This window comes from Chlorocebus sabaeus, chromosome 7, assembly GCF_047675955.1.
Source record: "Chlorocebus sabaeus isolate Y175 chromosome 7, mChlSab1.0.hap1, whole genome shotgun sequence".
Taxonomy (NCBI): domain Eukaryota; kingdom Metazoa; phylum Chordata; class Mammalia; order Primates; family Cercopithecidae; genus Chlorocebus; species Chlorocebus sabaeus.
Genome location: NC_132910.1, coordinates 109,781,314 through 109,794,687, shown reverse-complemented (window position 1 = coordinate 109,794,687; position 13,374 = coordinate 109,781,314). Strand labels below are relative to the sequence as shown.

Sequence of the window (13,374 nt, the reverse complement as noted above, 5' to 3'; positions counted from 1 at the left end):
TCAGATAATGGGCTGTTGTAAACAGTGTATAAATTAATATTAGGAAAGCACTAGAAGCAGTAATTAGCATGTATCAAGCCCTATATGTGCTTCATATTGTTATGTTGTGAGAACTAAATATGAGAACGCAACGAATGCACTGGGCGCGATCCTGGCACCAGGCTGACATCCAGATTTTAGCTATTAGTACTGTTGTGGTTGTACTTCATATAATTCATTAAATTTAGTATAATATTTAATGTAATATGTTTAAATGCCAGGGCCAAGAAAATGCACTGATGATAAGCAATGTCTCTTACAGTATATTCCAAAGGAGACCAGATTCTGAGTGTGTGACAAGCCGAGTATAATGAATGCTTAGGTTCTTAAACTGTGTCCTATTCCACTAGGCAATAAAAATGAAAATCCAAAATTTGATTAAATATCAAACTAGCCACGAGCAAGAAGAGTCCAGCCCCAAAGCAAGGCAGCTGGTTTGAATAAAGTCCAGAAATTTTGTTGTCTTGGTGTTTCTCCTTGGGTGATGATGCCCTGCTCTCAGACACAGCCCTCAATCTGTCAGACCACCTTGAGTGTGTATGGCCTCTCTTCCTTCTTTATCTTTAACTTAAGAACCCATTTTTCTGCTCAAATGAACTGCAATCAAGCATTCCTTGGTCTTCAAAGCAAGCTGGGAATCCAAAAGAGATAATAGCCACGAGTTAGCCTTCCAGGAATGTATTTATTCTGTATCTTTAGTTAGTATTTCATGGATTGCTTTTAATCACTGCCCTGCTGGGTAATGGGGTCCTCTTTGTCTCTGAGATTGTGAGCCACACAGTGATTTTCTTCCCCAGCTGTGGCACGCTCAGAAACTGCTTGGAATATACTATAAGGGATGTTGCTTGTCATCTGTGTACTTTCTTAGCCCCGGTATTTTAATAGTAATTGTTTTCAAGGGTCTAGCTGTCTCAGATAACAATCTTGAACAATACCTTAAAGCTCCTTGGACTTAGAGCTTTATAATAGGGGGGAAAAAGACTCACTGAGAATGACCACACATACCAGCATTGAAATTGAAGCATCTATAATTTCCTTAACAGTTAAGATCTAGGTTTTGTCACTGGGTCTACTCATTTCCCCCTCTGCATCTAAGGCATACCTCTCTCTTTCCATCCAAGGCAGATCAAAATCTTTTTTTTTTTTTTTTTTTGAGACAAGGTCTCACTGTGTCACCCAAGCTGGAGTACCGTGGCATGCTCCCCCTCACTGCAGCCTCCATCTCCTGGGCTCACACAGTCCTCCTACCTCAGCCTTCTGAGTAGCTGAGACTACAGGCACATGCCACCACACCCAGATAATTAAATTTTATTTTTTTAGTAGAGACAGGGTTTATGTTGCCCAGGCTGGTCTCAAACTCCTGAGCTCAAGTGATCCTCTTGCCTCGGCCTCCCAATGTGCTGGGATTACAGGTGTGAGCCACCGTGCCCAGCTCACAGTATCATTTTTGAAGTGTAGACTCAGACTTTGATTCCTTATTGACCCTGGGCTTCAGGCAGCTACTTCTAAAAAATCAGACGTGGTGCATGAATTGACACTTGAGCCGATACATACACGTACACTCCATGCATTCAAACATACTCCTAATTACAAAGACTATACAAGAGTGGTGGCATTAACCCAGGGTCCTCCTCACAAGGGAACTAGTAAAGCTCTCCGTGTAGTGTCACTTTGAGAAATGCCCCAATCCACTTCCTGTTCATTCTCCACTCTATCTCTCTATAGACCCTTTCCATATCTCTTGCTTTTCCTTGTCCCATAATAATCCAAATCAAAATGGTCACTTCCTGTTTTAGTCTAACTGCAGAGACTCCTCAGTGTCTCTCATGGCAATTGCTCAGAGCTTGGATTTTAAGCAGAACTTTCATCTCCTGGATTTTTATAGCTCTAACAGCTGCTCTGCCTAATTTACTGCTCCAGGTTTATGTAAGACTGGTGGTTAAGGACGCTCAGGCACCTCCAATAGAGTCTTGGTAAAATGCCTGGAGCCGCTGCCTCCTACCGGGGAATGGTCTCTCCTATTTGGGGCACTGGGAGGGGTTCTGCAGATCATCTGGCTTTTTGCAGGAAGATAATAACTTCCATGCTGAGTGACACCTGAAAAGCTTCCCCCACGTTGTGGAGGTCACAGTAAAAATCGCAAGATTGAGTTTCTCTTCTGGATTTTTTAATGTTTAGTTATTTCCTACTGACTTTTACATGGGTTACTATGCAATAATCAAAAATGTATGTATAAACAAGGACAGACCATTACTTTTATCATCTCGGATTTAAGAGCAGCACATTCTTTAAAAAAATGAATTTGTTCTCTATCAAACTATATATGTTCTTTCTGCAAGAATATATGGAGACAATTGAAACAGTTTATTTGGTTTCAATCCCATGCTAAACTGAGGAACTTTTCTAACTGCTGCTTAGTTGGTTGTGTCTCCTCTCCACTGGCCTTTCTTTAACCCCGACCTCAACGGGGTCTGCTGGCTTCCTAATGTCCATTTTCTGCACCTGTGCTCTGACCTTGTGACAAAATGATTTAAGTCATTTGGTTTTCTCACAGAAACAATGTTACACTGGACGTGATGACTAACTTTTCACGGGTGTGATCCCAAAGAAAATATTAAATCAATTAATCATATAACCAATATATTACGTATTTTAAAAAAACTATATGAGGTAATAAGGAGAATCATGGGAACTCACCAACATATTTATATGTAATATGAGGTAACAAAAAACAAAATTTTGAGGCTTTGAAATCTCTGCCTCATTTTAACTGTCACAAGTTCCGCTGTCATGAAATAGAGCTTCTTTGTGACGGTTTTATGGACATTTGAACAGCCTTCTGATGAAATGTTGAATTTCTTGATGGCTATGGAATAAACTGACACGAGATTGGTTTATTAGACATTTTGCTCACTGTGAATTTATAGAAGGTAAACATAAAAAGAGCTACAATTGATTGTTTAATAAGAATGGTACTGTAATGATTTTACAGCCGAGGAAACTGAGGTATCAACAGGCAAGGTTCCTTGCCTGAGGCCACACAGCTAGTAAATGATAGAGCCAGGATTTCAACCCAGGCCATGTGAAATCAAGGACTCAGAGGAATACAGGATGTAGGAAATGCAGTGATAGACAATGAGATCAGAACATTAGATTGGAGCTACTTTATAACCTACACAGTTGTGTGATTTTCCTCTAAGGCAGGGTCAGGCTGGGGTCAAACCTACTTGCTTTCTCTTATAAGGTATGCATTCGTTTCTTCATGGTTCCATCAATTGTCTCCTAGCATCCCACTTTGTGTCATTTGCACACAATATACTTCATTTACAATATCAAAATAAATAGTAGAGGCTAGGCATGGTGGCTTATGCCTATAATCCCAGCATTTTGAGAGGCTGAGGCGGATGGATTATTTGAGGACAAGAGTTCAAGACCAGCCTGGCCAACATGGTGAAACCCTGTCTCAACTAAAATACAAAAATTAGCTGAGCGTGGTGGCGGGCGCCTGTAATCCCAGCTACTTGGGAGGGTGAGGCAGGAGAATCACTTGAACCTGGAAAGTGGAGGTTGCAGTGAGCCAAGATTGCACCACTGCATTCCAGCCTGTTGCCCAGGCTGGAATTTTGAGACCTTCTCAAAAATAAATAAATGAATAAATAAAATAATAAAAAGTAGAGATGATACCACCCACATATTTGACATAAGACTACATTGATAGTAGTTGTTTTGAATTTGTATTTTGTAAGCACTTTATTGCCTTTCAAAACATATCAAATACAATCATTGGCATTACGGGGGAAAAAAAACAAGAGAGTGAGTTCTCACCAGGCCAAACCCTCTTTCCTTGCAATAACTCCATGCAGTCTTCCAAGCTCCTACACAACAGTGTCCTCCAGTATTTTCAGATTCATCTGGGGAAAATGTATTGCCAGCATGGAGTTGATAAGTCTGTAGACCACCAAAATACATATTTCAGAATTTCTGCATTTTTATCGCCAAATTCTCATTTACCTTGGGGTTCATCTAGAGCAATCATAAAAAGAGCCACCAGTTTTGAGTCTCATTAAAATTCCTAATCTCCAGATGTTGTTAGTAGAGACAATTTTAGAAACATAATAAAGCTTCCATTTTCAACTAAGTTATAAACGCAAAATAGAAAATAGCTTTTCTAAAATTAGGCATGTCTTTGGAGGTTTTTTTTTTTTTTTTTTTTTTTTTTTTTGCTGTTCTTTCCAGATGAGTGTGTGTTTAGTTCTCACTTTTTACTTTATAGTTATTTGCATCCTAACAGTTTGTGGTTTAACATAAAAATAATTACATTAGCACCTTTCATCCTTAAGGGCTGTATAAAGTAAGATGTCTTATGATACCACCAGAAGGCTTTAGTGAGAGAGTACCACATGCTGACCATCTGTGAGGCGGAAGAAACATTTTTCTTTCACCCTCCTTTTTCTTGAAAATAATATATTAACCTCTTTATATGCAGATGTTACATTTTCTCCATTTTACAAAGCTTTGCTTTATAGGATTCTCAAATACATTGAAGGAAACAATTTCCTTATAAAATTTTACTTATATCTAAATTTCCAGAAAATAAATTTTATGTTTGATGCTTCCTTTTCCTAACAGACCATGGAAACATCAAGGGAGGCGTGTATCACTGATGTGTACTCTCTGTACTGCGTTCAAAGCAGTTCCACAAAGAGTAATGAGTTTGCAATGGGAAGCCTCTCTGTTGGTAGCCAGCGATGCTGCCACATTCCCGTGGCCATCCCAGCCCCAATTACCTGGCCTCTCAACTAAACACAGGGCTTCCTCTCTCTTTTAGAGGTGACTTTCTAGAAAATTCTTTGCAAATTGGGAAACAAAAGTCCTAATTGTGACATCATTTGTTAGGATGTGAACATTTAAGGGAAAAAAGGAAATAAAAAGAACTCAATGTAAAGCTTTGTAGATAATTTTATCCCTTAATTTAGGCAGGCTAAAAATACATTGTGGTAGTTACGAATTCTTGTTAAGGCTTGACACAATATCTGGAGTATGTGTCTAAATGTAAATATCACCTTTAAAAAAATTAAGCTTCTTAAAGTTAGTAATTAAGCATATGTCATAGATTTTTCAACAAATGTTATTTGGTGATAGTGACATACAAAGCTAAGAAAAGATGCTATAACTTAGAATAGGTGCTAGTAAAAGTGTGGTATGACTCCATAGCTAGGCTGTTAAGTATATTGTCAAAGAATTCTGAAACTTGTGTGTGAGCCAATATCCCAAGCACAGGTGGATCAAATACCAGGACATCTGTTTTCTAAATCTGGCATTAATCCTGTCTTTTTAAGATCACTGGAGGAAATTCTTAAATCATTGTAAATTTATGACTGTAGTTTTCCCTATTATTCATATACAACACTCCCAGGGTATCTCAGCTATGTTGACAAAAATGCATAGCATGCATAGCAAATGATACCAGAAATGTGGAGATTTCTTTTCCCAGGATTAAATCTGGGAAACCAAGGAACTTTAATTGGGGAAATTTAGGAATAGTTCATTAAATATAGGGGGCCCCTCACTACATGGTCTCAGCTCTGTGTTTGGGCATGAAGAAATGGCACTGAAAATATATGCTATAGGAATCCACTATGACCACCAACTTGGGAAGAATTCATAGGAAAGTTTCTTTGTGGAAGTTTAGTGCGATTATTGTCAGTAATTGTACTACACAGTCCTAGCCACATTCCAATGGCTTTAAGCAATTTGAGGTCTGAGATCTGTTGTATGTGTCTTTGTATTGACAACATCAATCCCAGCCCCTACCCACCATCTTCTAGTGCTTATCATGGGGTAAATGATTATCAGTAAATGATGAGAAATGGAGACTGGAATCTATTCTATTCTCATGCAGTGTCTTTGTTGAGAGACCAAGTTGCAGATAAAGAGTAATGAATTTTTAAGTGTGTATTAGGTTGGCAATTAGTCCACTCCCAGCTTATTCAATAAAATCGTTCAAAACTATGTACCTTTTTTTTAAAATGGAAACTTAAGGAAACTGGGCACAGTCTCCTTCATATCAAATCTCATGTTCACAATGCTTGTTTTACAACCCATAGTTGTAGAGCTAATTGGACAATTAACTTGGGAGCATACTTTCTGACCTTAGAATTAACAACAGTGGCAAGCACATTAGAAAACTCCAAGGGTGAGTACAGTTGCAAAATAGGCCCTTGATGGTATTTCAGAAACTCTAAACTGAGCACACACAGTGACTTGGAAGCACTTGTATAGCTTTCTGTTGCTTGAATAGTCCACTCAGATTTCAGACCCTGCTAGGAATCATCAACCAGCTCTGGGTAAAGGGCTGATATCAGAATGGCTGGTCATTCATTACAAATCATAACGATTCCTGAGAAAATTAATTCCAGTCTTTAAAAAAAAAAATCCTGGTGTATTTTGAATTATAGAATGAAATAAGGAAAATATTTATCTCCTTGGGGGGATACTGGGAGAAAATAACAAAATTTACCTTTGTTGTTGTTTTATTTTGTTTTTTGTTTCCACCAACAGCATTGAAAAATATGCCTTTTCTCTGAGAATTAGTGAGGCAATTAGCATTCATGTTGCTTCTCAGGGCAAATCTATGTTTGTGGCCTGATAGGGTTTGGCTTTGTGTCCCCATCCAAATCTCATCTAGAATTGTAATTCCCTATAATCCCCATCAGTCGAGGAAAGGACCTGGTGGGAGAAAATTGGATTGTGGGGGTAGTTTCTCCCATGATGTTCTCCTGATGGTGAGTTCTCACGAGATCTGATAGTTTGATGAGGGGCTTCCCTCTTCCCTCTCTCTTGCCTGCCACCATGTAAGACATGCCTGCTTCCTTTTCCACCATGATTATAAGTTTCCTGAGGCCTCCCCAGCCAGGTGGAACTGGGGATCAATTAAACTTCTTTCCTTTACAAATTACTCAGTCTCAGGGAGTATTTTCATAGCAGTGTGAAAATGGACTAATATGACTGTAATGAAAATCAAATGTGGCTTTTAAGCTAAAATAGCCAGTTGAAGAATTTTTTATATTCTCCCTTTTCTACCCTTCCATGCTAGTCCAAATGCCAGTTTTTATAATGCCTCAGTTTTCCCACCTATGAAATGGGAGGGTTTTCTGTTGCATAACAAATTACCACAAATTTAGCAGCTTAAATCAATACTCATTTATTGGCTCACAGTTCTGTAGGTCAGAAATCCAGGGATGGCATGACTGGGCTCTCCACTCAGATCTCCCAAAGATGAAGGTGTTAACTATGGCTGTGAAGTCATCTGAGGCTGGAGCTCTCTTCCAAGTTCATATAGTTATGGAAGATTTCAGTTCCTCGTGGTTGTAGAACTGAAGTTGTACTTCTGTTTCTTTGCTGATTGTCAGCCAGGGGCCATTCTCAACATTCAGAGGCCACCCAGGCACCTCACTCCATGACCCCTCCACATCTTTTTTTTTTTTTTTTTTTTTGAGATGGAGTCTTGCTCTGTTGCCCAGGCTGGAGTGCAGTGGCGCAATCTTGGCTCACCGCAAGCTCCACCTCCTAGGTTCAGCCATTCTCCTGCCCCAGCCTCCCAAGTAGCTGGGACTACAGGTGCCTGCCACCATGCCCGGCTAATTTTTTATATTTTCAGTAGAGCTGGGGTTTCACCATGTCAGCCAGGATGGTCTCAATCTCATGACCTCGTGATCTGCCCGCCTCGGCCTCCCAAAGTACTGGGATTACAGGTGTGAGCCACTGCAACCAGCTGACCCCTCCACATCTTTAAAGCCAGCTGTGGAGAGTCTCCCTCCTGTCAAATCCCTCTCATGCTTCAAATCCCCTTTGCCAAGAAGAGCCTAGGTCTTTTTAAGAGCTCTCCTGATTAGCTTAGGCCCACTGAGAATAATCTCCCTTTTTTCAAGTCAGCTGATTTGGGACTTTAATTACATCTGCAAAATCCTTCACAGTAGCACCTAGATTTGTATTCAGTTGAATACCTGAGAGAACGTGTGTATACCAAGGGGTGAGAATCTTGGGTGCTTTTTTAGAATTCTGCCTACTGACTGGGAACAGTTAACTCACACCTGTAATCCCAGCACTTTGGGAGGCTAAGGTAGGTGGATAGCTTGAGCTCAGGAATTTGAGACCAGCCTGGGCAACATGGCAAGACCCTCTCACTACTAGCTGGGCATGGTGGTGTGCACCTGTGGTCGCAGTTACTGAGGAGGCTGAGGTGGGAGGATTGCTTGAACTTAGGAGGCAGAGGTTGCAGTGAGCCGAGGTTGTGCCACTGCACTCTAGCCTGGGTGACAGAGTGAGACCCTGTCTCCAAAAATAAATAAATAAAAAATCTACCTATCCACAGGATAACACTAATACCTTAGAGTACTATTAAATGGATTGAGACATGTGTAAAGCACTTAGCATGCTCAACAAATGGGATCTAGAATTAATGTCTCTATATAGTGTATTTTCCTGCCTGCATGGATTTTTAAATTATAGTGTTATAAGCACACTAGAAACATGAGAGACTATGTTGCTCATTATTTGGATACTCCCCAGAAAGCAGAGATAACTGGGGTCACAGTGAACAAACTCACAGAACCCAGTGTTTAGTCTGTTGCTGAAAGTTGATGAATTAATTCAGATTATTTAAAAACTACAGTTAAGAGAGACCAGGATATCATTAACGTTGGTACTCAAGGCCATCTATAATGTGGCATAAAATGAAGTATGTATGGGTCTCTGCATTGAACATTTTTTTTTTCCTTTAACAAGAGAAATGCATCACAGAATCCATGCCTTAAACACCAACATTTTCCAGAAAGAATTGTTTTGTTTCTACTCATGCTCTGAATGTAAAATGAATATTTCAAATGCTCCATTCATGCAAAGGTCTTTATGTCCCCTTCCTCCCTGTAATAGTTCCAGTCTAGAATAGGCAACATTATGCAATTTGGTGACCCTGCTGCAACCATGGAAATGTTTCTCACAGACTGTGGGAAGAAAGACACCTAAGAGGTTAACAGTAATATTTTGCAAATTGAAGCAAATGAAGGAAAAAATACATTAGCATAAGAAAAGATAGCCATAGGGAATTTTCCACTCAAATGTTTGATACTAAGAGCTCTATGTTACCAAGGAGGAGGCTACAGAAGAAAACCCTTAGTGTCTATGCATTCTCGAACTACATTGCCATTGTATTCGTCCTACGGGTGAGAAAGACCTCATAGTTATAGAGGTGGAAAATTGTTCTTTCTAGTAAGAAAAGTAAAAATTGGATATACTAAGAAAAGCATCTTGGATGATGGCAGCAAAGCAAGAGGATTCCTCAGGAACAGTCCCCAAAAGACTTCCTAAATGTATCAGGACTAGACTAGAGTTTAGAGATTAAAAGTGAAAGTCTTAAGCAACGATTTAAATTTTTAACTAGAATGTGCCCCAAATGTCTACAATTAATTTAACTCAAATTTAACAGTTTTTACTCATTTTAGAAATTGCGTAACTCACGGTATGTGAATTTAATTAGCGGGTATTTCCCTTTTGTTAATACATAGACTTATTTGAAGATTGTTCTGTAGGAAATATCCAAATTGGAGTTGTAATTATTTTTGTTAAAAACATTTAAAATAAGTGTAAAAGGTTCTCACTGATTTAAGATAGGAAATATACTAATTGTTACCCATTTCTATGAAGATATTGAATTGGTTTTGAAACTAATCTTTACTCTTAGGAATGATTTGCCAGTAAAAAAAAATGATTTATCTGAGTCTGAATTTTATTAGGTTTAACACTACAGCAAGCATAGATGTCCAAATAAATCATGATGCATTTCATTAATAAATTAAGATAGAGAAGAACCAGCTTATTTTAGATAACAAATTGTTTATAGGGACTGATATCTATAGGAGGAATGGAAAAAAGATGTATTATTTTGTTTCTGAGAAAGGTCTTCCCCAATTAAGAAGATGCAATTTTGGGTTATTAAAGGTAAGAATAGCATAAAACTAAAGATCATCCAAGTCCTGCAAAATTTGTCCAGAAGCTGATAATAAAGTTACTTATAAGTCAACGGATAAGGTCAATTTTCAGGGAATCCTGTCAGGAATCAATTGAGAAAAAAAGCTGTCCCATGATCTTTCCATTATATGCAGATTATTTTCAAAGTTTCTGTGGAATAGTGACTGTTTATCTTGTGCCTTCCTTTGTTTATTCAACTGATGTGTGAACATTGAAGAGATTAAGGTTTCAGGTCTTTATCCCTGAGAAGATGACACAAATAAATGAATCTGCCTTCTCAAGCACAAAAAACTCTGTGGTAGTCAATAAGGAAAGTCATTCTAAACTGAAGCTTGAGGGAAAAGGAAGAGGAGAGAAGAGAATTTAAAAAGTACCAAGTAACGTCATTCCTTTAATGCTGACATTTCTATAATAGGATTTTGCCACTTTTTGAGATGTTATGAATATTGCATCCCATACTAATGTAAGTAAAAAAGGCATCCACAACTGAAGTGAAATACTTTTTGATAATTCATGTCATGGTTTCTCAATCCTAGTATAGAAACCTGAGAAATGATTATAGACCAAGATGCTTTTCAATACAAATTTGACACTTTTACTCCCCATGCTTATTTACAAGATGTGCCATCCATCTGACAGTTCCTGGAGAAGAGGAGTCAGTATATAGCAGTCTTTCATTCAGTAATAACAGATCATTTCCATGCACATGGGAGGGGGTGGGAATTACTTTTTAATCTAAGAACCCCTCTAAGCCACCAAATACATTATCAATACTCTGAATTATCCCTTCTGAAAGGAGTTTTCAAATCTACACTTTACCACAGTCTGTCTATAATCCAGCTCTTTCCTACATTATTGCGACCACATTTTTTTGATTCTGTAAGGAGAAAGCAAAGTGAAAAGAGGTAACCTGTTTGAGTCTAATGACAATAGTAGTTTAGAATGTTCGCTTATTTAGACATAGAATCATAAAGATGGAAAGCAGCTTAGTGATTACGCATCACACTCTTCTTGCTACCCAACACCCTTCCTTTCAAAAAGGGAAAGTAAAGCACACAGGGTCTTGTTTATTTCACTTCTTGTACTTTTTTCCTCTCTGTTCAGGAATCAAAAGACTGTCTTCTTCTCTGATCTTCTTTTAACTGAATTTAACATTTCCTATTTCATTTCCCAACCTGACTTCCTTTTTGACTAGAAATATGGATACTTAGACCTGCCACCTATTTACTTTGGAATTATGGTACATTAATTTTCTTCCTTTTACAGTATGAAGAACTAAGTCAAGCTTCTCTTGATTCAATAACCCACAGATATCAAAACCCATGGTAAGCAAATAGGAATATATTTTTTATTAATTAGTGTGCTTCCTTCCTAAACTGGTAACAGGATTCATTTTTAAAAAACTTGTAAGTATATTACCACTTTCTTTTTATTTCATATACGTTTTTTGTAAATTTGTGAATTTTTATTTCTAATAAAAACAGTAAATCTTAACTATCTGCTAAATTTTAATTAAGGGGAGGAAAGGAAAAAAGCAAGCAGAGTTAGGATGAAAAACTGTTCGAATATAGTAAAGAAAAAGAGAAGCAAGTTGGAAGCTATTAAGAATGGTGACTGGATTAGTAGATTAGCTTTAACTTTATAAATATCTCTGTGGAAGAAACAACAATATTAATGTTTTTCAGATAAAAAACTCATTTCATGCTGTTGGCCTGGAAACTATCATAATGGGCAATCTTAGTTAATAACCATAATCTTACTAAAGTCACATAATGGCTTCAATTCACATTATCTTATGGCAGCTTCTGACCCAAATGAAACATGGGTAGCTCACGGCATGTTAAATTACAGGAAACAAGCAAAAGCTGACTTGTCATGTAGGTATAACATACGATTCAGATTCCTAAGAGGGAAAAGATCAATCAGCATTGCTCTCACAAGACTGAATATTGAATATTGTCTTTGTTATAGATTTTTGGAGGTGAGGATTTCTGGGGCTTATTTTACTTCACTTTTAATTGTTGAAGGATTTAGCTATTAGCATATGCAAAATCACTGGATTTTATTAGCCCTGAGGTGGCTGTACAATACCAACATAAACTGCATCAAATAGAGAAAAGACTTCAAACCCCATGTCAAAAGCCTATTAGTTATTTCAGAACAAAAAAATACCTTAGTGGGCAATTCCTGTAACTTATTAAGCAGATACCATATTTAAAGCCACAAAGACACAGGTATACTTTAAAGCATCAATAACACATATTCTCATTAAAATATTCTACTTCATTTGTTTAGATAGCATTGCAGACATCCACTGCAATTACCTTATCAAATATTTCCAAGCAAAGAAAAACATTAAAGACCAATGAAACTTCAAGCATTGGTGATAAAAGCATGAAAATGTGCTGCATTTATTTAAACATTAAAAACTTGTTGGAGGGTATCTGAGAAACATCAAAGCCCTGAGCATGTTCTTTGAATGAAAGAATGTTGGCTATATTCATTTTTAGGGAATATGCTGTGGGTTGAACTGAGTCATGAGGATGTAGAATAGTTATGAAAGAGACCTTGTATTTAGGAGATTGCAGATTCAACTAGGAAATTGGGCGTATACGTGAAGAAAAATAACAAAATTACTTTGCAAATACTGAGAGCCAAATTAATAATGAAGATAATAACTGGAAAATTATAGCCAGAATTTTTTTTTAATTAACTGTATTGACAACCCCCTGGACTCATCTATAACTCCTGACTTGGGTCCTATTTAACTAGTCAGACACAAATAACCTGAATACTGCTTCCTTTGTGAGACTCTAAGCACCTACCCTGTTTCAAAGCCCTTGCTAGCAGGATACTTTTGAATAGGGCCCTGACTCAGACAGGCTCGGGTGTGCCCTGCCCCTTTGCATTCTTTAAGGTAGCCTGAGAGCCATCTTTTTCCTGGGCAAAGGTTAGTGCTGAGTCTCCCAACCAGTTTTCATGTTTTGTTCTTTTCAGTCAACAGCATTCGCTCAATATGTTCAGCATCTTCTGGTTTCAAAGCACTGTTAGATTCTGTGGCCATCATGGTGAATCAGCCAGCCTCAATACAAGTTGCTTTCTTGGAACTTGTATTCTACGGGAGGAGGCAGACATTGAAGCAACATGGCTTTTTAAAAATAATGTATTGGCTGGACACAGTGGCTCATGCCTGTAATGCTAGCACTTAGGGAGGCCCAGCGAGGCAGGAGGATCGATTGAGGACAGGAGTTTGAGTCTAGCCTTTGCAACATGACGAAATCCCATCTCTACAAATAATAAAAAAAT

The 13,374-nt window shown here is 38.0% G+C and overlaps 1 protein-coding gene across 1 annotated transcript in view; it reads left to right on the top strand.

Moving 5' to 3' along the window:
* Window positions 1-13,374, top strand: part of SPMIP2 (sperm microtubule inner protein 2) — a 133,158-nt gene that overhangs the window by 54,352 nt on the left and 65,432 nt on the right. Inside the window, exon 3 of the mRNA XM_008000123.3 lies at window positions 11,335-11,393. Coding sequence (XP_007998314.1) covers window positions 11,335-11,393 — 59 coding nt within the window. The remainder of the gene's footprint in view (window positions 1-11,334; window positions 11,394-13,374) is intronic.